Below are 23,760 nucleotides of genomic sequence, written 5' to 3' on the forward strand. Positions count from 1 at the left end.
AAAAGGAAAAAAACCCAATTCCATTACTCCTGACACCCGAGACCTTCAGCTGGTGTTATTCATTTGCGATGTCAGAGGTTGTGTTCATGGAGGACGTCCTGAACCTTAATGTTAGTGTCACTCTACCAACTGTCATGACGAAATTAGCCAACTCGACAGAGGTGACGTCACTTCCCTTCCAAGCTAGAGTACTAGACGCGACGAAAAAGAAACAAAATGACTGCCCCCAATCAGCAAGAATAGTCATGTTGGATTTTTTAATTATTAATTTTAAAATTACGCTTTTTTCATTTCTTAAACTGTCAGTATATGTTGGTGGTTCGGGTATGCATCTGTCCAACACATAAGACTCATATTTGACCTGACTGTCTCTTTTACCCATTTTCTGGAAATACTACATTTGTAGCTATGAACTATATATTATACTGACGATGAACCATGACCACCCCTCCTTTGACAAACAGCCAAGTGTGCTTGAATATCTTAATTCAATGAATCTTAATCGAATAATAGGCAGGCGAGACGTAGCTCAGTGATAAAGCGCACGCCACGAAGCGCGGTCGATCTAGAAACGATCCCCGTCGATGGGCCCATTGGTCGATTTATCGTTTCAGCCAGTGCTCCACAACTGGTATATCAAATGTCGCGATATGTGCTATCCTGTGTGGGGTGGTGCATATAAAAGATCCCATGCTACTAATGGAAAAATATAACGGGTTTCCTCTGTATGTCTGTGTCAAAATGACTATGTTTGTCATCCAATAGCTGATGATTAAAAAAACAATGTGCTCTAGTGGTGTCGTTAAACAAAACAAACTTTAACTTTTAATTGAATAATGATAAAAGTCAATCAACTATTTAACACGTGCTTACATCCAATGAAGGTTTAAACACGTCTGTCATAGGCACATCCTCCGAATTTACCGGCGAATTTGTCCAAGACATGGGTAAAAATCAAGCCAAAATTAATAAGGAATGAAGTGTATAGAGGAAGTAGTACAACTTTAAAATTTACAGTTTAGATTGTGGCCAAAAAAAAAAAATCCCAGAAAAGATAGAGAAATCAGTTCTTTCAAGATGTTTACATCGGCAGAGTGTTGCGTTTCCGATCTGGAACAGATTTTGGGCCAGAAAATCTCATTGTCGGGGTAATGATGACGATAATCACTGTAGAATTTGTCTCGTTTGCCCTGCCATGCGCATTAAAATGATTGTCACGTCGAACCAGCCCTCTCCACTCGAAACGGATAGTTAAAATAACACGCACACGCTGATGAAGCCTAATTCCAACAAATTGCTCCAGCCAGTGGCCTCAAGAGCGGGTTTCGAGAGAGAGAAAAAAAGTATTTAATGTGCACAGAAATGGAACTTTTCCACTTGGGCGAGCTGACTAGTTTTCGCGGTGCTGGTGACTTGGAGATGGGTAGCAGGCTAGCAGTGTAGTGCTAATAACAAAACACATGTTCCGCTTTGACAGTTCCAACAGGCTATTATCACTCCTGATGATAACTAGAAGAACGTGAAAAAAAGAAGGGGAAAAAAGTACATCAGTGAAACCTTAAAAGATCTAGGATCCAATTTTACTAAACATTGTAAGCATACAAGCGTAAATCTGTGACTGAAAAACGAGTCTTATAATTACAAACAGACAGTTTGTATTTGGAACTGTATTATTCGAACTGATTGAAACAGTTCACATAATAGAGTTCCAATTATAATTTTAAAACATAATTTTCTTACACAATCTTTAGATAGAAAACTGTCAGATTTGTGATATATGGCGATATCCTACATACAGAATAATGTGTAAATTGGTGTACATCGAATATATATATATATATATATATATATATATATATATATATATATATATATAATATCGATATAAAAAATAAAAGGATTTTAGAGGAGGGAAAATAGCTGAATAATAATAGAATAACAAACTCCGTACCAGTTATTAATAAATTTATATCCCTCATGAAATCATTTTCATTTGTAAAATTATTTCACTAAGAACATAACTTCGATAATAACTGATAGCTCGTTTATTATGCTCTACTTAACTGGAATGAATGAATGGATGTTTAAAGACAGCATAAATAATACATCGGCTGTTGGGTGCCAAGCAAAGGTAAATGCATAAGTGGAGTGTAATTTTAGTTGGACGACGTTTAAATGTCTTTTCATCTTGGATTTTTTAGCATATCTAAAAATAACCTACTGTATTCGAATTGACTGTGCCTAACTAAACGTCCTTACAACTATGGTGGTGCGGGACGTAGCCAAGTGGTAAAGAGCACGCCTGATGCGTGGTCGGTCTAGGATCAATCCCCGTCGGTGGGCCTATTGGGTTATTTCTCGTTCCAGCCAGTGCACCACGACTGGCATATCAAAGGCCGTGTTATGTGCTACCTTGTCGGTAGGATGGTGCATATAAAAGATCCCTTGCTACTCATGGAAAAATGTAGCGGGTTTCCTGTCTATGACTGTGTCAAAATGACCATAATATGTTTGACATCCAATAGCCGATGAGTAATAAATCAATGTGCTCAATCGTCAACTTTTTTCTCTTTTTTTTGGATACATTTTGAAGTAAATCGTTGTAAGATAAATGCCAGAAATGGTATCCAACGGCCACTAGTGTAGTCTCGTGTGTTTCATTCGTTCTTACCGTGATCCATATTTCACAATGACTACATTTTCTGTGTTACATAGATGTCATATATGTAAACGACAAATTTATCTGCTAAGTAAAGAAATGATTTATTTAACGACGCATTCAACAGATTTAATTACGGTTATATGGCGTTGAACATATGGTTAATAACCACACAGATATTGAGAGAGGAAACCCGCTGTTGCCACTTCAGGGGCTACTCTTTCCGATTAACAGCAAGGGATCTTTTATATGCACCATCCCACAGACAGGATAGCACATACCACGCCTTTGATATACCAGTTGTGGTGCACTGGCTGGAACGAGCAGTAGCCCAATGGGCCCACCGACGGGGATCGATCCCAAACCGACCGCGCATCAAGCGAACGCTTTACCACTGGACTACGTCCTGCCCCTTATCTGCTAAGTGTAAACGTAAATTTATAAAGCCAAAGTCATGAAGTCTATTTTATTTTAACCAAAGGTGTATGAACATTGTTAATGTATATACACGCGTCAAATTCAAAAGCAGGTTTTGTAAATTTAGCCCATAATGTTTTGTGAAACTGACCCCTGAATTGGCTGGTATTCGTTTCCAAGCTCTTGTATTTCCACACCGACACGTCGAGCTCTTTGATGACACCCAATACTGAAAACATTACCAGCGATTCACAATTGACATACCAAAGGTAATGGTGCGTGCTATCCTGTCCACTGGAAAGCGTAAATAAAATATCACTTGCAGCTATGTGGCAACAGTAGCCCGTATGGGTACGACTGGTTTTCTTCTTGCATGTTAAAAGGACATTCCTGAGTTTTCTGCATTGTAAGATGTTTCCGACTAATAAAAATAGTTCTTCGATTAAACTTACATATTAAATATATTTTCTTGTTTAGAATATCAGTGTTTGTATATTCAATGTGTTTCTGGTCGTCTTAATATTTGTAAGAAGCCTAAACTGGATGATTTTGTTTTCAAATAATATCGTATGTACGAACAAAATATATTTTAGAAAATAAAATGAAATTTAACCTAGTACAAATATTAGAACGATCAGAAACACGTTCAATATACAGCCACTAATATTTTATGCATAAAAAATATATTTGATATGTAATTACGATCGTTAAAAAGTCTCTGTTAGTCGATAACATCTTAAAAATTGCAGCAAACTCAGGAATGTCCCTTTAACCCACTAAGCTCTGACTTTAGTGTAGCAAGGATTTTATATTGGTGGCGGGGGGGGGGGGGGGGGGGGGGGGGGCACCTACACAATATATTTTTAAATGCCACCCACACTATCTATCAGTTTTTGATGAGCTCTGCGTTGAGCACTGCCTTGAAAAGACAGTCCAGGATAGCGTACTCAAACTCTGTATAGATGTACACAGATATATAAATTTAAAAAAAAAACATTATTAGTCTCAGTGTACGGTGACTTTTTCTCTTCTTTTGCTCAATTTTATTATTACGTGTGTACAAAATTTACGTGTATCATAAACAGTTCAGGCCGAATTTACAACACATGGTTTTCTTAAACGCAGATGTTTAAGCGTTGTAAATGTAGGTAGAATAAATGAATGAATGAATGAATGTTTAACGACACCCCAGCACGAAAAATACATCGGCAAAACTATGGTAATGCAAACAAATAAAGTGATGATTAACATCAATATAAGAATTCATAAACAGGCTTTGTAAATTCGGCACGAAAAGAATGAAAAGTCTAAACAAATTTTATTTTACATAAAAAACGTGTATATTGTATTCTTCTTCATATATATTTGTGTGTGTGTGTGCGTGTGTGTGTGTGCGTGCGCGCGTGTGTGTGTGTGTGTGTGCGCGTGTGTGTGTGCGTGCGTGTATGTGTGTGTGTATTTGTGTGTGTGTGTGTGTGTGCGTGTGTGTGTGTGTGTAAGACTTTAAATATTTGTGTATAATCTGCTGACTGAAGTCAGAAGTGAAAACGGTCGTTGAGACTGGATGCGGACTGTTGAGTCTGATGCATCAGTGGCTTGCGTTTTTGGGCATAAACACTATTTTAAAAGATGCACCACCAGCGAGACGGATAATGCAACTAACTCGAGTTGACTGGTTCTCTCCTAATTGCAGCTGCAGCGTTGCCTCCCTAGAGCCACGAGCGTGGCGTTATCGTATGATGGACAACACCGTTTTGATTTGCCTCTTCAAGTGTAATACACTTAGAAATTTGCCGAGTCAATATTGACAAGGCAAACAGCACGGCTGTCTTTGAGTGCGCTCTTTTGGCGTCTGCCTCTTTCGCGCTCGCGCTTTTCTACTTCGCTTCTTGCTGGGTCTGAATGAACCAAAGTCGTCTTTGGGGTCCGTTCAGCCTAAATCCAATTAGCAACATCCCTACGTCTTGGAGATTGCCATGATCGATTTTGCCTCTCCGACCAACCAGTTCGTATGGGATGCCTTATGATGAATTATTGAGAGAGATCAAAGGCCTGGCCACCCACTTTTTTCACCATGAAATCAAATAACGTCGCACGGGAGCTAAGAAGACGTTCGCGGTTAAATAGACAAGCTACAAATTGGCTTATTCCTCCGAAACCGGTGCATAATTAATCAACTGCCCCCGATAAAACGTCCAGAGCAAGTAATTTTCCATTAAGCGTACCTAAAGGCAAGTAATTTACAGTGTTTTGGCAGATTTGCCCTTTAAATGCGTTTCGTTTGGACACCGCGATGGATAGAGGGATTGTAGCCACCAGTTAATCTGGCGAGTTCGCTAACCTAATAAGAAAAGAAAATAGAACTAATTTTTCCTTCCCACCCAGGGGAGTTGGGCCAACTCTGCCAAAGTAATTGTCATCGAACCTCTCTGCCTCGTCTGGTCTGGTTTGGTCTGGTGGCATGGACTGCACCAGTCACTGTCTGTGTCTAAAGGGGCGTCTCTTTTACTGCTGTTTGATGGGCATCTTTATGTAATTTATACTCCTTTTCTAGACACAACACATAGCGTGATCGGGTCTGTTCATAATTATCATAATTTCCACCAAGGCGCTGACCGTACTCTGTTTTTGGTACCTAAAGGTCAACCGGACAAAACGTATTTGTGCGCCCGGAGTAGATGTGACAACGAGCAGGGCTGGGTGGCATTTTCCACTAATAACCTAGATCACACCAAAAGTAAAAATAAAGTAAGGAGGAAAATGCAATTAAATTGTGTCAAGGTGTATGCGTAGTATACCAATAATCCTGGAATAAGCAAGCCACCGAATATTAAAAACACTATCCTAAGTTTGCCGCCTCTGTGTGATGTATCCTACTAACAGAGCTTTTTCAGTTACAAATATTGCATATTAAATATTAAACTTAAATGGTCTACCCTACGTTTGCAACCATTGTAAGATGTTTCCGACATATATATATGTGTGTGTGTGTATTTGTTTTGTACCTATACAGTTGTGAGCAGAGTCGTATTTAAGTATTTGGCGCCCGTAGGCGACTAATATTATACACACACACACACACACACACACACACACACACACACCCCCCCAGCAGCGAAAAGTGGAATTTCGTGCAGAAGCAAAAATAAATAAATAAATAAAAATTAGATTTTGCCGCCCCTACAATTTAGCGCCCTATTCCTCGTCCTAGTCGGCCTGTGCACTAATACAGATCTGGGTGTGAGATTTAATCCAGATTAGGCTACTACAAATATTACAACAACCAGAATCATATTACTACATATATAGATAACTGATTTTCTAAACAAAAACAATGCGTAACCATAGTTGTGATAAAGGTTCTCATTTACCATTGTTTAACACCCAATAGCCGATGTATTTTTCGTACTGGGGTGTCGCTAAACATTCATTCATTCATTCATTCATTCATTCATTCATTTATAAAGGTTCTACTAGTCGAAAACATATTACAAAAGCAGTAAACTGGAGGAATTCCTTTTAAATTCTCTAAATCTAAGTTTCAGAGATTCTCTTTCTTCTTTCCCCCAGATGTTTCCATCAAACGGCAATGTACTTTCAGCACTTTGTAGCTAATATGTATTGCTATTTACTGTCAGTTTCGAAAACCATTGACGTTAGTATTTACTGAAACGCAAAGAGACTAGAACGCGTTATGCGTCGCGTGCAAAACTAAATGGATGTTTACCTCTCGTGTATAACCCAATTACAGTAGAACTGATGTACAAAGGAAAAGAAAATGCGATTCGTACAAAAGTTGTTTTCGTTTTCTCGTAATGACGTTGGTTTTTCTTCTCGAAATCCAGGTAGGTGCGCACTTGCATGACGGGAAAATGAAATCAGTGTTTTCATTAATGAACGAATTAAAGCCGCACGCCCTAGTTCCATCCAGCGAAAATAAATTATAATTTGCTTAATCTACAAACCTGTAACACACTTAAATCACGTTTTTATCAAATGGAGTGAAAAAGCAGGTTTTATATCGATAAATACCATGGGAATCCCCATGTCCCAATTGCTTGAAATAATTTTGAAAGTTAGTATTCTGATGTCACCGGTAGATGTCGCTCGAAGCACAACAATGCCTACGTCACGACAAATTTCACAGAGTGCGCACAGACTTGGGGTGCGTTCCTTTCACCGCTCCTGGACATGTTCCAACTGTTCTGTCCTGATTGTATCCCCTCTCCAGATATCGTAAGACTTAGCAAAATTATTGGTTTTAAGAGTTTGTAACGTTTTGTATTGAGACACTTACTTGTCTGAACTTTATTGTTACTGAAAATGTTCACGAACTGTGAAGAAAAATCTCACAAATGTACAACAAGCAAACGACAACAAATCGGATGTTGATTGCGCGAACCGTGCACGAGAAAACAAACCGAACCAAACTGATAACGGTCACGTGGTATACCAACGTCTGTGACGTTTACACAGGAAGATTCCCTCTAAAAATAGATTGGACCTCGCTTGCTTAACGGGTTTTTTTCGAGTGCGCGCGGCTTTTTAAGAAATACAAAAAATGCATTTCGTGGTTTTACTAACATCAGGATTACCAGGATTACCAAAAAGCACTTCAGGTGAATGGAAATGTGTATTCTAAATAATAAAATGTAAGTAAAGTGCAATTTTATTTGTTAAAAAATGGGTTTAATAGCGAAAAACAACGCCATAATGGTTAACAACTAGCCGTAACTAGGGCGTGTCCCTTTAATGTTCCAGCATCAGGATATGTTTACTTCGTTCAGGTAGACAGACGCAGGTTTATAGCTTCTAGCAGACGATATATACTCACTGAATTAATGTACAGAACAGAACAGAACAGAACTTTATTTACTCTCATGGCCCCCATTCGGTGGTATCAGAGGAACATAAATAATAATAAACATACAAATTGTCAAGATGATTTCAAAAACATATATACCACGATACAAACAGATGAGCAGCTAAATATTAAAAACAGTTAAAATTACACCTAAGTCAAGAAGCACAAAATTGTTTGTTAATAATTGATATAAACTTACACAATTACTGAATTAATGTAAAGACATTGCTCTGCTATGTTATTTAAAGGGGGTATATTCATAATACGTACTAATACTAATACTAACAACAATACTAATAATATTAATTAATTATATAATTAGTTAATAATTAGTTTATTTATTTTTATAATTTTAGTTGAGTAGTAGTAGTAGTAGTAGTAGTAGTAGTAGTAGTAGTAGTAGTAGTAGTGGTAGTAGTGCATCTTGAAATGTTTTGCTGTTTCAATTTGAAAATATTAAACAACACTACGAAATAACAAAATAACTCCATCCGTAAACCTTTATTGTCCTAAACCAACCTGCCTGAAAAAAGAAAGAAATGATTTATTTAACGACGCACTCAACACATTTTATTTACGGTTATATGGCGTCAGACATATGGTTAAGGACCACACAGATTTTGAGAGGAAACACGCTGTCACCACTACATGGGCTACTCTTCCGATTAGCAGCAAGGGATCTTTTATTTGCGCTTCCCACAGACAGGACAGCACAAACCATGGCCTTTGTTGAACCAGTTATGGATCACTGATCGGTGCAAGTGGTTTACACCTACCCATTTAGCCTTGCGGAGCACTCACTCGGGGTTTGGAGTCGGTATCTGGATTAAAATCCCATGCCTCGACTGGGATCCGAACCCAGTACCTACCAGCCTGTAGACCGATGGCCTACCACGACGCCGCCGAGGCCGGTCCAACCTGCCTGAAAACAACTACACTAATTCACTAAAACAGATTCGCAAGCATAAGGCAAATATTTATATGGTAGACTGAGGGTATTAAGGGTTTTGAAAAATTTCGATGTTATGATTATAGGTATTTTTGCTTATATCGTTATATAAATTAAACATATTACAAACTTGTATCATACAATAAGGTAATACAGTAGATATATTATATTGATTAGTGTAGTTTATAAAATAGTTTAATATTAAAGAAAAGTAATGCATTTACTTATATAAATTGTATAATAGTTATTTATTTTGTAAATAATATTGTAGACATGTATTTACTAACATACACACCTGGAAATTAAAGGGACAGACTCTAGTTTCAGCCCATGAAAATTAACACAACGTTTAGTTAAAGGGACAGAACCTAGTTTCAGCCCATGAAAATTAACACAACGTTTAGTTAAAGGGACAGAACCTAGTTTCAGCCCATGAAAATTAACACAAAGTTTAGTTAATCTACAAACCTGTAACACATTTGGATAAAGTTACAATTGAGTGAAACATGAGTCTGTGATTCTGAAATGGTGAAATACACTCTAAAAATAGATTAAAATTCGACTCCATAACTGTTACTTCTCATAGTGCTTACAAACTAGGGTATGTCCCTTTAATTAAGAACCACTTAGTTTTCATCATATGACTTGTACTTTGCGAGTCATTGTGACCATTTCATGTATATAAAAACAGAAATTAATGTTCTATGCATAAAGGGGATATTAAAAAGCAAGTAACACTGTCGTTACATCAATATATTTTAATGTATTATGGGGGAAAATATGCATAAAAATGTATGGTAATTAAGTATGCAGCTGGAATCACACTGATGTGCTTCTTGTAAGTAATTTATTCATGCCATCTCGGTAAATACACAGTAGATAGAGAATATGTAAAAACTTTCAATATCTAGTTTAAATCACGCCACCGCCAACCTTTTTGGCTGCAAAACAATTTAAGTGGTGCTTAATTAAATTTTCAGATGTATGTAAATAATGAAATATTTATATATCCTATAAATTTATATTATTTTATAGATTATCTATCCCGTAGATTTATGGAATATATGTGTACAGTCATTACTTAATTAATACAGAATGCCCAGATGTTTCGCCCTACGCCCAAACCTGTTCACCCCAATCAGTCAGCGACCGAGTCGGTTCGCTCCTCAAATACGTCAGTTCGCCGTCCCCCCCCCCCCCTCCCCCCAATGCATTACCAATTTACTCCACAAAAATTCCTTTTCACATTTATATATTAGAGTATGTAATTTAGCTTTTTATATTAGTAATCTCGTTTGGATGAAATGTAAAATTAACCACTACGGTTGCGACACGACATGTGCTACGAAAGTCGAAAACCCTTTGATGTAGGCTTACCAAACAGCCGTGCATATATTAACATGCGCAATGTAATCACTGCATGCGTTTCAAAAGGTTGTGATTTTCTTGATGCTTAATTACTCATTTGTGGAATTGGCACCATGCGTTAATCCTGCTGGTAGAAAAAGATTACAGTGAATACCATCTACACCAATAGAAGAAACTACACCATCTCTGTGGTTCAAAGCAACCTATGATCTTAGTCGTTAGCATGATAGCATTATTATCATCATCATCATCATCATCAAAGCCTGAATATAATTTGTTTTGGTTCCATGACTAGCTTTTAAAACCATTCTAATTAAATCAAGCACGCACGCACGCACGCGCGCGTACATACACATACACACACATACACATACACACACACACAGAGAGAGAGAGAGAGAGAGAGAGAGAGAGAGAGAGAGAGAGAGAGAGAGAGAGAGAGAGAGAGAGAGATTTCCTCCTTTATATGTCTTCTCCAGCATTTATTCGTCTTATCCCCCTTTTTTCCAAGAATGTACATGTTATCTTGATTATAAATAATGAATGAATGAATGAATGAATGAATGTTTAACGAAACCCCAGCACGAAAAATACATCGGCTATTGGGTGTCAAACTGTGGTATGATTATAAATAATGCATTTTTGTAAAAATGGCGAGAGGCATATACACATATATATATATATATATAGACATCAGCCTGTTGGCCAATCCCAAAACTGTTTCTTTTTACAACAAATAAATATGTTTAAAAACCACAAAGATACTTATTGTATCATTTCAACTGTATCAGCGGCTGAATGAGGTGGGAGAATGTCATGCTGTAGCAGAATACCTTTAGACAGTAAACCTGTAAATGAGGTGGGACAATGTCATGCTGTAGCAGAACACCTTTAGACAGTAAACCTGTAAATGAGGTGGGACAATGTCATGCTGTAGCAGAACACCTTTAGACAGTAAACCTGTAAATGATCCAGACAAAGGGTCTCCTCGGGAGTGGCTGTCCTCCTATAGACGAGACACTAGATATAGTCACGGAATCAATCACTATTTTGCCAAATATCCATTTGACTCTACATCGTGCAGAGATGCGGCCCTACAGGGTCCTGTTTTATGAAGCGATCCTAGTGCCAAGATCACCTGAAAGTGCATAGCTGCTTTATGCTCTTATGGCGATCTTAGCGCTAAGATAGCTTCGTAAAACGAGACACAGATCAAAATGCTTTGGTTGTTAGGGGAGTTTCCACTCCATGTTTTTCTGTTTTCTTTCAGACATCTAGTAATGCACCCATGTTTCTTCTTCATCGCGATACCGCTACAAAAACTGCATGCACATATCTAAAATGTTTCAGTTTATGCTTATCCATGAGACGTTTGATAATCCATCTGGCACAAAACTTTGAAATATTTGAGGGTGTTGTGTATGATCGAATACGCAGACCCATAACAGTAACTGATGTCTAACAGTAATCCGTCTGTTTTCCCTAGGTCAAATAATTATTGTTAAAATATTCAAAATTTCATGTTAAAAAAAATGAAACGCGAGACAGGAAGACAGTAAGTGCAATGGGTGTTACATTTGTTTTATTTACAATTTTGAATCTGTTTTCATTTTTCCAATATTTGACTTATGGGCTTCAAATGTTAACTGAAGGTGGCAAATATCCATATAGTAATGGGTGTAAAATATCAAAGTTACAGTACCCATACGTTTTTATACAATTTCATATTCAGTAGGGTTATCGGGGGGGGGGGGGGGGGGGGGGTTGTCCAGGGGGGGTTTGTAGTGTTTTTTGGGGGGGCACCCGAGATATATATATATATATAATTGATATATATATATATATATATATATATATATATATATATATATATATATATATATATATAGATGTGTACTGTCTTCTTTCAGGATAATTGATGATCTGGACATGTCTGTTCTACATTTCGAATACTTCGGCCGAGAGTTCCCCAAGTCTCAAGGAATGAGTCCAGACTCGTTCATTCAGTTGGCGCTACAGCTGACCTATTACAAGTAAGATGGTTTCTTCTTTAAATTTACACCTCGATTTTTGTATTGTACAATTTCTGTTTAATATACTTACCTTGATATTTGTATTGTATTTTATTGTACGTTTCCCACAAATCTCTACACCGTGTTTTACATAATTTTAAAATTTTTTAAAAAAAATGGGGATAATCAAATTGATATACTTATCTTTATTTGACACCCAATAGTCGGTCTCGATTTTTGTGCTGGGGTGTTGTTAAAACATTCATTCATTTATTCATTCATTCATTCTTTAAATTTATTTGTGTGTTTGTATTTTATTTGTTTATTTGTACTAACATAGACGTACGGGGTGTATTTACAAATGGGTTGGTGATGCTCGGAGATGTATTTTCTGAACATGCCCCATTGTCTAACTCTCAAGTATTAAAAAACGTATAACTTACCATCAATACTTTTACACAACTAGAGCACATTGATTCATTAAACATCGGCTATTGAATGTCAAACATTTGATAATTCAGAGAAAACCCTGAAATATTTTTTTTACAAGCATCAAGGTGTAATTTATGTGCACTTTCCCACAGACATGACAGCACATACCAAGACTTTTCATACATCAGTCGTAGGGCACTGATGGGACGATGAAATCCAAATGAGATAATTAATCCACTGAGGAGGTTTGATCTTACGACCCAAGCAGTGCTCTATCGACTAAACTAGATTATGCTCCAATTTTGAATAAATGTAGTTTAGATTAAAACTGAAACTATCCTTGACAAGAGTTATCCACCTTCCACTGTGCTCTCCAGTCGGTTTTCTATAATTCTGGTCATTTTCTTCACATTAAACATTCCAGGCATAACAGTCGTATGTCACAAACACGCAACAAGCTGCAGCATATTCCGTCAGCCTCAGCAATGCTGAGTCAGCATAATTGCGTAATTCATTTTAAGGGCTTTTAAGACCAATAGCAAAAACAAACAAAAATAAATTCTTTAAAAATTATTTTAACAAGAATAAAAAAAAAATGTAATTTTTCTTGTTTTTATTCAAATAATATTTAAAGAATTAAAGGGACAGACCCTAGTGTTTAATCAATACGGCATATTTTTCACCTAAACTCTAGTTTCCACCCATAAAAATGGACACTAAGTTTGATTAATTTACAAACCTGTAACAAATTTGGATACAACGGAGTGAAACAAGAGTCTGTGACGTTGAAATGCCCTTAAAAATGGACTAAAACGCGACTCCATAACCGTTAGTTTTCAGACGCACGTGCGTTTTTAAAAATATGAAAAATCCATTTTATGGTATTAGAAACACCAGTATGACCAGAAACGGAAATGGATAATCTAAACAATAAAATATAAGTGCTATTTGATTTCAGTGATCATAAACGGCTCTAATAGTGAAAATATGCTGTAGTGTTTAAAAACTAGGGTCTGTCCCTTTAAGTTTTCTGTTATAAAAATAAGTTTTTTCCATTAGTCTCAAAAATTCAAAACATTAGTTAGGTAATGATGCTAAGAGACTGACATATATATGTTTAACTGTACCAGAAAGCTCTCTATCATCATAACTGACTTACCGGTCTCGGTGGCGCAGTGGTGAAGCCATCGGACTACAGGCTGGTAGGTACAGTGTTCGCAGCCCGGTACCGGCTCCAACCCAGAGCGAGTTCTTAAGGGTTCCATGGGTAGTTGTAAGGCCACTACACCCTCTTCTCTCTCACTAACCATTAACCAACTAACAACTAGCCCACTGTCCTGGACAGAAAACCCAGACAGCTGAAGTGTGTGCCCAGGACATCGTGCTTGGACCTTAATTGGATATAAGCACGAAAATAAGTTGAAATGAAATGAAAATACCTGACTTTTGTTAGAGGATATGTTTCTGTTTTAATATACTTACATGAAGTTTGTTTGTTTGTTTGTTTCTTTGTTATTATTATTATTATTATTATTATTATTTATTATACTTATTATTTTTTGTTGTTTGTTGATAAATTATTTTCGGCTTCTTTGTGTTAGTAACATAATTATACGTTTGTTACCGTTATAAATACATCACTGCAATTATTATTTTTGTGTTGTTGTTGCTGTTGTGTTCTTGTTATTATTATTGTTGTTGTTGTTGTTGTTGTTGTTGTAGTTGTTATTGTTATTGTTGAAATTATTATTATTAAATAGTATTAATTTTATTTCATTAGTTCTGCATCAAGAGAAAATATCTGATATGAAGTCCAGAGAGGTTATTTGCAAACGTTGAATTAGTTTGTACTCCTTCGAAATAGAGTGTGTTCATTTTGGAGGAAATTACATTTGCTACAGTTGCCTGCTTGTTATATAGTTATCAGTAAGACGGAAACGCATTTCCTTGTAATCTGCAGTCAGATAAAATATCCCCTGCCAACGAAAAACCGATAAATCATTAATCGGAGGGAAATACTATCGATTTTACGTCATAATAATGTTTTTTGATTTGTTTTTATCAGCCATGCGAGAATAATAGTTTCTGATTTTCAGTTTTATTGACCACTGCTACAAACATTTGAAGCAGCAATGCATGTACTTGTAAATACTTTAAAACACAGAAACTAAATGAGTTTGACAGAGTAAAATTGCTGCTCGTGTTATCGGAAGCAAAATTGCGTGCACGCGTGATACTCTTACAAAACTGGAGGTAGTCAAACAGTGATGATAAAATCATTTGTCAAATCTGTCATTCGTGAAATTAACTTTAATGCCAACACATCTGCAAAAAAAAAAAGTAAACAGTATTTGTCATAGAACCTTCACTTCCATTACTTTAGCATGGTCGTAATCAACGGATGTATAGAGGTTCTGAGAAACGTTGCCACCACACCACCCTACCCCCTCCCCTCCCCCCCCCCCCCCAAAAAAATAAACCCAGAAAAAAACCGGAAAGGCATTTCTGGAACTATTTCTTGATAGCAAGATATTCCATGCAGTGGGTATATCCCCCGATTCCATTTTTACATAAGCATGGATCAGTCCAGGTACCTTTTTTATTCTTCCATAACAAAATAGTCCGACGCCATATAACCGTAATTGAACTGTTGAGTGTGTGCGTCGTTAAATAAAACATGTTTCCTTCTTCCTCTTCTTATTCCCACATACGTTAAATGTACCAAATGGTCGGATGCAATCAAATAATTCCCCACAATGATTGACAGTAAGAATCAATTAAATTTGTTATAGTCACAATCGCAAGTTTATGAATAATAACAACAAACTTGTCATTCCGCTGCGGTGAGCGAATATCAATATTTCTGTGTAATTTCATATGAATCGATTCAATGAACATCATGTTTGTAGTGTTGTCAACATCACCATCATCATCGTCATTATCAATATTATTGTTATCATTATTATCAATTGGTTTGATGTAAGCCTACAGCAAATTGAATTCTGATTGGATGTAGTATTTTAGTTCGCGAATGTCATCTGTTTTTGCTACTGTGTTATACGACATACGAGTTTGCAAAAACCCACAATTCGCCTTTATATCACATGGTTCACTCGCTAGCTTGATGTATTTATGATAGGGACGTGGGTGTGCGTAAAAACAGAAAATAACCACAAAACCTCCAAAGACTTTAAAGTCCCTCAAACGCATGACCCCACATGCTTCATGTCGTAATCGCTCGTGATAGCTTTAACGCACCTGCGATCATGTCAAGGTTGCACTGCTCCAAACGACGTAGTTCCGTGTCACAGTTCAAGATTCACGGAGTAAAAGTGGCTGCATCTCTGATTGGTAATAATATGTAACATTGTTAGTGTAAACACTACTGTTTAATAGTGCCAATGTCGGATATGGGAATTGATTTGGTCTGACAACCTCAAACTCATGTCTCACGTCGTGTGTTTTGAACCATGTGGATAATAAATATCATGTTGTCATTGCAGAATACACGGCACGCTAGTCTCGACATACGAGAGCGCGTCCATTCGCCGCTTCCGGTACGGACGTGTAGACAATATCCGGGCCAACTCACCATTAGCTCTGGAGTGGGCCAAGGCGATGATAGGAGAGGCCGAGATTACAGTAAGTGAAACAAAATCAGAGTAGTAAGCTTTTGGGACTTTTTGCACTAATCAGGTTGCACGTAATCCAAAACAGTGTAACTTTTTGTACTAATCACATTGCATGCAGTCCTAAACAGTGTAACTTTTTGTACTAATCACATTGCACGCAGTCCTAAACAGTGTAACTTTTTGTACTAATCACATTGCACGCAGTCCTAAACAGTGTAATTTTTTGTACTAATCAGATTGCACGCAGTCCTAAACAGTGTAACTTTTTGTACTAATCTCATTGCACGCAGTCCTAAACAGTGTAACTTTTCGTACTAATCAGATTGCATGCAGACCTCAACAGTGTAATATTTTGTACTAATCAGGCTGAAGGCAGTCCAAAACAGTGTAAAAAAAATTCGAGTCACATTGCATGCAGTAAATCACGTAACGTTTTGTACTAATCAGATTGCATGCAGTCCTGAACAGTGTAACGTTTTGTTCTAATCAGATTGCATGCAGTCCTGAACAGTGTAACGTTTTGTTCTAATCAGATTGTATGCAGTCCTAAAAAAGTTAATTGTTGTACTAATCAGACTGCATGCAATCCTAAACAGTGTTTGTACTAATCAGAATGCATTAAGTAACCATGTAACCTTTTGTACTAATCAGCTTGCATTTGGTAAACAATGTAACCACGGGAAAAGTGTATAGAGCCATGGTAAGCAAACCAATATTGCACCGAAATATCAATACAAAACGAAAAACATGTCTGAAAACATTATCACAGATGCTTATAAAACTTATTTTAAATATTTTACAACACACTGTATTTGCCACTTTTCAGGTACGCGTGCGGGAATTTTAGCGGGGGGGGGGATGGTGGGGGGGGGGGGGTTCTGTCTGTAGTGACTGAAGTTTATAGGGGCGAGTCATGTACCCCGAAAATAAATTGAGAAATATACAGTTTGCGTGAGCAGGGAGTGGATTTGACCCTCTAAACCCTACCTCTGTACACGCTCCTGCTCGTCAGGAAAGCCACGAGACGCTTGCCGCCCCTGACACCGTGACGACGAAGAGACCAGGACGGACATTACACTCGTGACACTAATGTCCTTGAGATTTGAACCTCCCTGTTATGTTAATAAATTACGTTGGTCAACTGTTTCTGACATGGCTTCATCATGTGATCATCAAGGGCAGGACGTAGCTCAGTGGTACAGCGCTCGCTTGATTCGCGGTCGGTCTGGGATCGATTCCCGTCGGTGGGCCCATTGGGCTATTTCTCGTTATAGCCAGCGCACCACGACTGGTGTATCAAATGTGTTATCCTGTCTGTGGGATGGTGCATACAAAAGATCCCTTGCCGCTAATCGAAAAAGAGTAGCCCATGAAGTGGAGACAGCGGGTTTCCGCCATATAACCGTAAATAAAATGTGTTGAATGCGTTGTTAAATAAAACATTTCCTTCCTTCCTTCCTTCCTTCCATTTGATCATCACGTTTTATAGTATTTTGTGTTTTTTGTTTTTTCGTAGGATGAGGAAAAGTTCAGTTTGTTACAAAAGGCACTCCGTTGGCAGATGGACAATCTCACTGAGGTAAGCTTTAAAAGTCACCATTGGTTGCAAATAAATAAGTTATTTAAATAAATAATACTACTAAATGTAATACGTTATGTGTATTTGCATCTAAAACGTTGAAATGAATAGTTCAACATTTATATGATGGTTGGCATTACTATCAATAACCCATATCATAAATCGTTGAAAACAATTTTTAAAAAGAAGAGAATAGAAGATAAAAACATGTGCATGTCTGTCGGTTAGATAAAGCAATTATTTGTGGCTTAACTCAAAGCTCATAAAATGAAAGTGCGTTGGTTTTGACACAATGCTGAATATGTATGGCCTAGCGTAAAATTGCTCCTAACATGATTACACAGGTAAACCACGTGCAATTAGTGTGTTCCAGTGGAAGAGCACATGATGATGTGCTCGTCGGACATCGTCCAAGATATCATCGGACATAAACGAACAGAAGAGGATGACCCAGACACGTGTACAGACATTCATATATATTATAGATGTTTAAGAGTTATTTTCATGCTTAGAAATGAACAGCTCTGCACTAAAATTACACTTTCCTAACATCTTGTGGTGAGTTGCAAGGGCGGACCCAGTCATTCAGGGAATATTTTAGGGAGCGGATGAAGGGCAAAATAGCTCATGGATAAACTGCCTGAAAGGGGCACTTCAATACAAATTGTAAACAAAATGTTACAAAAGAGGCACTTTGATCCTCTCACTTGAATCCGCCCTTGGGATGGAACATGGAAGAGGAGCGTGTTATTTCCCTGCTAAATATGGCCATGTTGTATTTGTTTCTCCTTTAATTTCAGACAATACTGGGTCAGGGCATTGACTGTCACCTTCTCGGCTTGAAAGAGTCCGCGTTTGAACTGGGACAACCTGTTCCGGAACTGTTCACACACGAGTCCTACAAGATAGCCAACCACTTCAAGCTGTCAACCAGCCAGGTAACAGAACACAACCGTTAGAGTGGCGCGTTGCACTCACTAAAATTGATATTGGCCAGGGGTCTCCTAGTGCTGGAGCAAAGCTTCAACTTCAGGGGAAAAAACGATACAGATATTCAGGCAAATTGTGCTAACCTAAGACCCTTTTACCATGTATTGCCATCATTCTACTCTTTTTGTAAACTTTTTGTCAACCAAACTGGTTATCAACTGAATCTGTATGGTTTTTTTGTGTGTTGTTGTTTGTTTGTTTGTTTGTTGTTGTTGTTGTTGTTGTTGTTGTTTTTATCCCACTGCCCTTTTCCTTTCCCTCTTTTGAATTCCATCTTATTTCTTCCCGATCTGGCACCTCCTCCCATTTTTCAATTTCCTTATCTGTCCACCTCCACATCTCAGTACTTCTCTCTCCAACCGTGACAGGTGCTGGTCTCCTGTAATCATCCGTCAACACACCTGCCATTTCTCATCAGCTTTTAGCTGTGCTTAGACCACTTCGGAAATAGTTCAGTAGTAATTTCTGGTGTTGTTAAGAGGCACTTGTAGATAATATACTAGACTGCTATACTCCTCTACTACTGGCTGTTGTCAGTTAGTGCCGTGGGCCAGACCAGCTTAGCGGCAGATAACAGATAAATGAGAAATTTTGACTCTGATCATCACTAAATATTTTTATACAACATCGGTCGGTATAGAGAACAGCCTGTGTAAATGTGTAACAATAATTTGTGTTTTGAAAATGGCTAATTATAATGCAATTATTTGTTGTAGGTTCCAACCTCAAGAAAGGATTTCTTCGTCTGCTACGGTCCAGTGGTACCCGATGGCTACGGCGTGTGCTACAACCCAGGTCGAGACAACATCCTGGCGTGCGTCACTTCCTTCAACAGCTGTGACGACACAGACTCCAACTTCTTCTCCTTCACACTAGAGAGCAGTCTCCTGCAAATGAGAGAACTTTGTCTGAAAGGTGCTCTCCCTGCTTCTCCTCCTCCGTCTTCGTGACACGAGCCGTAGTGATGAGCTACTAAGAAAACAAAACGTCCTTGTGACTAAAACTGTAGTGTTCAGCTGATAAAAGAAGTCCGTGTAGTATAGCTTTAAGCAGTATGTTGTAAACGTGGAATTAGCTTAGGTAGCTGCTTTAACATACACCACTGTAGGTGGTCTAAACCGCGGATCAATGTTACAGCCTCAGCTTCAAAGCACGGACCAATTTCACAAACCGTCGTAATATAAACCCAATTTTTGCACGTAAACATAATCTACGACTAACTCACAATTCGTAGGCCTATTACTACTAACGGTATAACTAATATAGCTTGAAGTATACATAATATATATTAGTTCGTCCTTACGATGCTCCATTTTTTCGCAAAGATGTAAGTTTCTGCGTGAAATAGATAACAAAATACATGTAATCGTACGATAGGTATAATTACTAGTCGCGAACGTAAACTTACGATGTTTTGTGTAATTGGCACTGACGGGAACGCTTCGTGACGTTGTAAAATGGACATTAGAACCTCCTCCCCCAACCGCCGCATGAATTGCTGCACCCGAACCAGTACAACCATTTTAAAATTCTGTGCAACAGCAATATATGATATAACAAATATTGAGCTGAAATTGCATTTACACTAATTAACTCGCGAAATAGGCCGCCTGCTGTGATATAAGTTGAAGAAACGTTTTAATATAGATACCAAAAACTAATATTGCCAATCGCACGTCCATGTATTAAAAATTAAAGAGTGTAATAAATATTTGTGCGCATTCACGCACGACGTGTTTGTGCGTGCGCGCTAATGGTATGTTTGTGTGTACCACGTCTGGGCGTGCACGTGTGTGTAAAAAAATACTGACAGTAGCTGGGAGGGAATGACAGGAATTAGAGTACTAGATTGTCGTACGGAGGATGCCTGGTTGGAATCCAGACAACGGATTTTAAGTTTTTTGTTATATTTGTTAAAATATATATATGTGACAACCCAAGACTTGTTTTGAAGGTGCACGTTCACCCCTATGACCATGACTCGCCTAAAATACTTTTTTATGCATTGTTGATTTTAGTTACATTTTGTTTTAAACAGGATTATATTTTGAGTTGTGTTATGTGGTGACACGCTAGTATAAAAGGTCGCAGAAAAAATGTGTGATTGGTGGCATGCCCTCCCCACTCTAGATGAAACCAAGTGTAGAAATAGCCGTGTTATAGTTAAATAGTCGTGGTTTAAAATATATTGAGATGGCGTTAAATAAATATTCTTCTTCCATTCCTTGATCGTGGTGGAGTGGGTAGAAATGAGTTTTCTCTAAATGATATCGAGTGTCAAAATAGCCGTTTTACAGTTGAGTAGTCGTGATTTATTATATAACATTTAGTGAAATATCTTAAAATATCAGTGAAATAAAAGTGTTATCAGTCACTCAGTCACGATAACACATTTTAAAGTGAAATAGTGAAATTTTCACTCTAATATGTGTTATCGTCACTGTAGAAAGTGTTATCTTCACTTTAAGAAAGCTGGAACTAATTTGCTGCTGGCATTTTAAAAATAAAGGTAAATTGCCAAAAGTTATATAATAAATAGAAAATTTCATGTTGTTTTTTTGTCAAATATGATTTATATCTCATCTCGTGAAGTTTGCAATCATATCCTCTATTTACAGCATGTTGAGATGGCGTTAAATAAACATTCCTCTTCCATTCTTTTCGTGGTAGGCCCTCGATAACCACCCACCCAGTGATTATTTTTAAAACAGTTCATGATATGTCCATGTCCCAACAATAACACTGGTCTTGATCTTATTAAAATATTTAAATTAATAATGTCAGGGTGGATTGTGACATTGACAATGTTGTTTATTTGAGTGGATGATCGGACCCTTTTGGGAGAATGTGTCATGTGTACATATATCAAATACTGATTGACGTTCAGACGAGAAGGACCATTTCGGGGTGTGGTGAGGTGCTGCGCCAGTTATGTATTACAAGGTCGAGCACGCCACAAGACATTACCCAGTTCCTACTGTCTGTGGAAGTCTGGTTTGACAAAATATAGATTGTTTGCACCCGAGCTATTCTCATTCATCCCATAAGCGTACGAGACTGGGGGCAGGAGGGGGGGGGGGGGGTGTCGACCGCCGTCGCCAGTGTTGGAGCAAATCCTTAAATTTGGACAAAAACGAGCTGGCCTGAAACTTTTTTACCTTGTTGTTCCATCATTTTACTGGCAATACTAGTTGTAATCCATGTAAAAATGAGTAGTGATTCGCTTGCAACCATTTATAGCTGTTTGGCAGTAATGCTAATATGAATAAATGTTGTAATCCACATTCGGGTATTTTTGTTTAAATTTGGGCAAACATCGGTCTGCCTTTCCAAAAAAAAAAAAAGAAGAAAAGAATTTTTTAAAATGGGAGCCCATACGCTTATGATTCATCCTGCCACTTCTCGGTGTTCACTAAGATATATTGTGACGAATTTTAATACATAATTAAGATGCAGAACTTAGAGCTATTGTTGTGCGCATGCGTAGACTACATGGTGCTAGTAATGTGTTGTTGACCAATCATTGACAGCTTTCTATTTCATTGTCATCAAATCCATGGCCATTGTTTTTTTCTTTGTCCAATTGAAATTGTATTATTATTTAGAAAATAATGTATTTATTATATATATACATGTATGTATATATATATATATATATATATATATATATATATATATATATATATTATTGTTTTAGAGCTGTTTTGCAATATATAAAAGTTCAGCCTTTATAATAGTATTTGTTGTAGCTCATCTACTTATAAAACCAAATCACTTTACATTGTTATTTCGTTTATTCTAATTTTATTTTAAAGTTTTAATATCTTTTATGAATGTTTAATTTTAAGGGGATTTCAACAGAAAAAAAATTCGAAAACGTTTTTGTACTTTATATATATATATATATATATATATATATAAGTCTGACTAATCGACTGATTTATTACCAAAATACAATATTGGGTTACAACCAATCAACGTAGTTATTTATGTTCAAGGCTGACCTAAAGTTGTCCCTAATTATATTTTAGAACGTAATTGTTACATGAATTATGTATATTATTGTTTTTAGAACTGTTTTCCAATATACATAAACAGAAGGTATTTAATACATGTGATTTACATAATATTATTTAACGTGTTATGCAGTATTTACAATTGTTGATATAGATGATGCTATTTTACGTTAGCAAATTTGTGATGAAAGATAATATAGAGTTACCTCGCATGTTGATCATTGTTAGACATGTCGTAATGAAATATTAGGAAATGTGTTGGTGTTCCTGATGGTTACCTCGCACCAACCCATGAGCTTGCGGTTCGCAGTTTGGTGTCCAAATGTTATAAGCATTTTCTGCTTTGACTCATATCTATATCCTAATATACATTTATTTTTAGAATGTACATATATAAAGGTACTACATTTGAGTCCATTAAATATCATTTATCTTACTTCTCGTTGTTTAAAAACATATCCAACTCGCTTCTTTGTTTTCGTTAGATACTCTTTTTAAACAACTCGTAAGATAAATTGTATCCAACGGCTATAAGCGTACGAGACATTGGGGGAAGGCTAGTATTGGAGCAAAACCTCAAAATCAGGCAAAAATTACACAGATATGCGGGAAAAGTGTGCTAACCTAAGACCTTTTTATGATGTATTTCCATCAATCTGCCTTCAACATTAGTTGTAAACCATATAAAATGCGTAGTGATTCGTTTGCAACTATATACAACTGTTTAGTAATACTGCTAATATAAATAGATGTTCGTTTAATTCGGGCAAAAGCCAACCTGCCCTCCTACAAAAATGGGAGCCCGTACGCCTATGCTAAAGGCCACTCATCTAGTATTGCCT

The 23,760-nt window shown here is 37.2% G+C and overlaps 1 protein-coding gene across 1 annotated transcript in view; it reads left to right on the forward strand.

Annotated features, from left to right (window-relative positions):
• Positions 1-21,293, forward strand: part of LOC121379781 (choline O-acetyltransferase-like) — a 62,206-nt gene extending 40,913 nt beyond the window's left edge. The window contains exons 10-14 of the mRNA XM_041508433.1: positions 12,168-12,290; positions 16,205-16,343; positions 17,850-17,912; positions 18,713-18,850; positions 19,619-21,293. Of these exons, the coding sequence (XP_041364367.1) occupies positions 12,168-12,290; positions 16,205-16,343; positions 17,850-17,912; positions 18,713-18,850; positions 19,619-19,852 (697 nt within the window). The 3' untranslated portion in view covers positions 19,853-21,293. The remainder of the gene's footprint in view (positions 1-12,167; positions 12,291-16,204; positions 16,344-17,849; positions 17,913-18,712; positions 18,851-19,618) is intronic.
• The last annotated feature ends 2,467 nt before the right edge of the window (positions 21,294-23,760 follow it).

The sequence above is a fragment of the Gigantopelta aegis genome, chromosome 8 (genome assembly GCF_016097555.1).
Source record: "Gigantopelta aegis isolate Gae_Host chromosome 8, Gae_host_genome, whole genome shotgun sequence".
Lineage (NCBI taxonomy): Eukaryota > Metazoa > Mollusca > Gastropoda > Neomphalida > Peltospiridae > Gigantopelta > Gigantopelta aegis.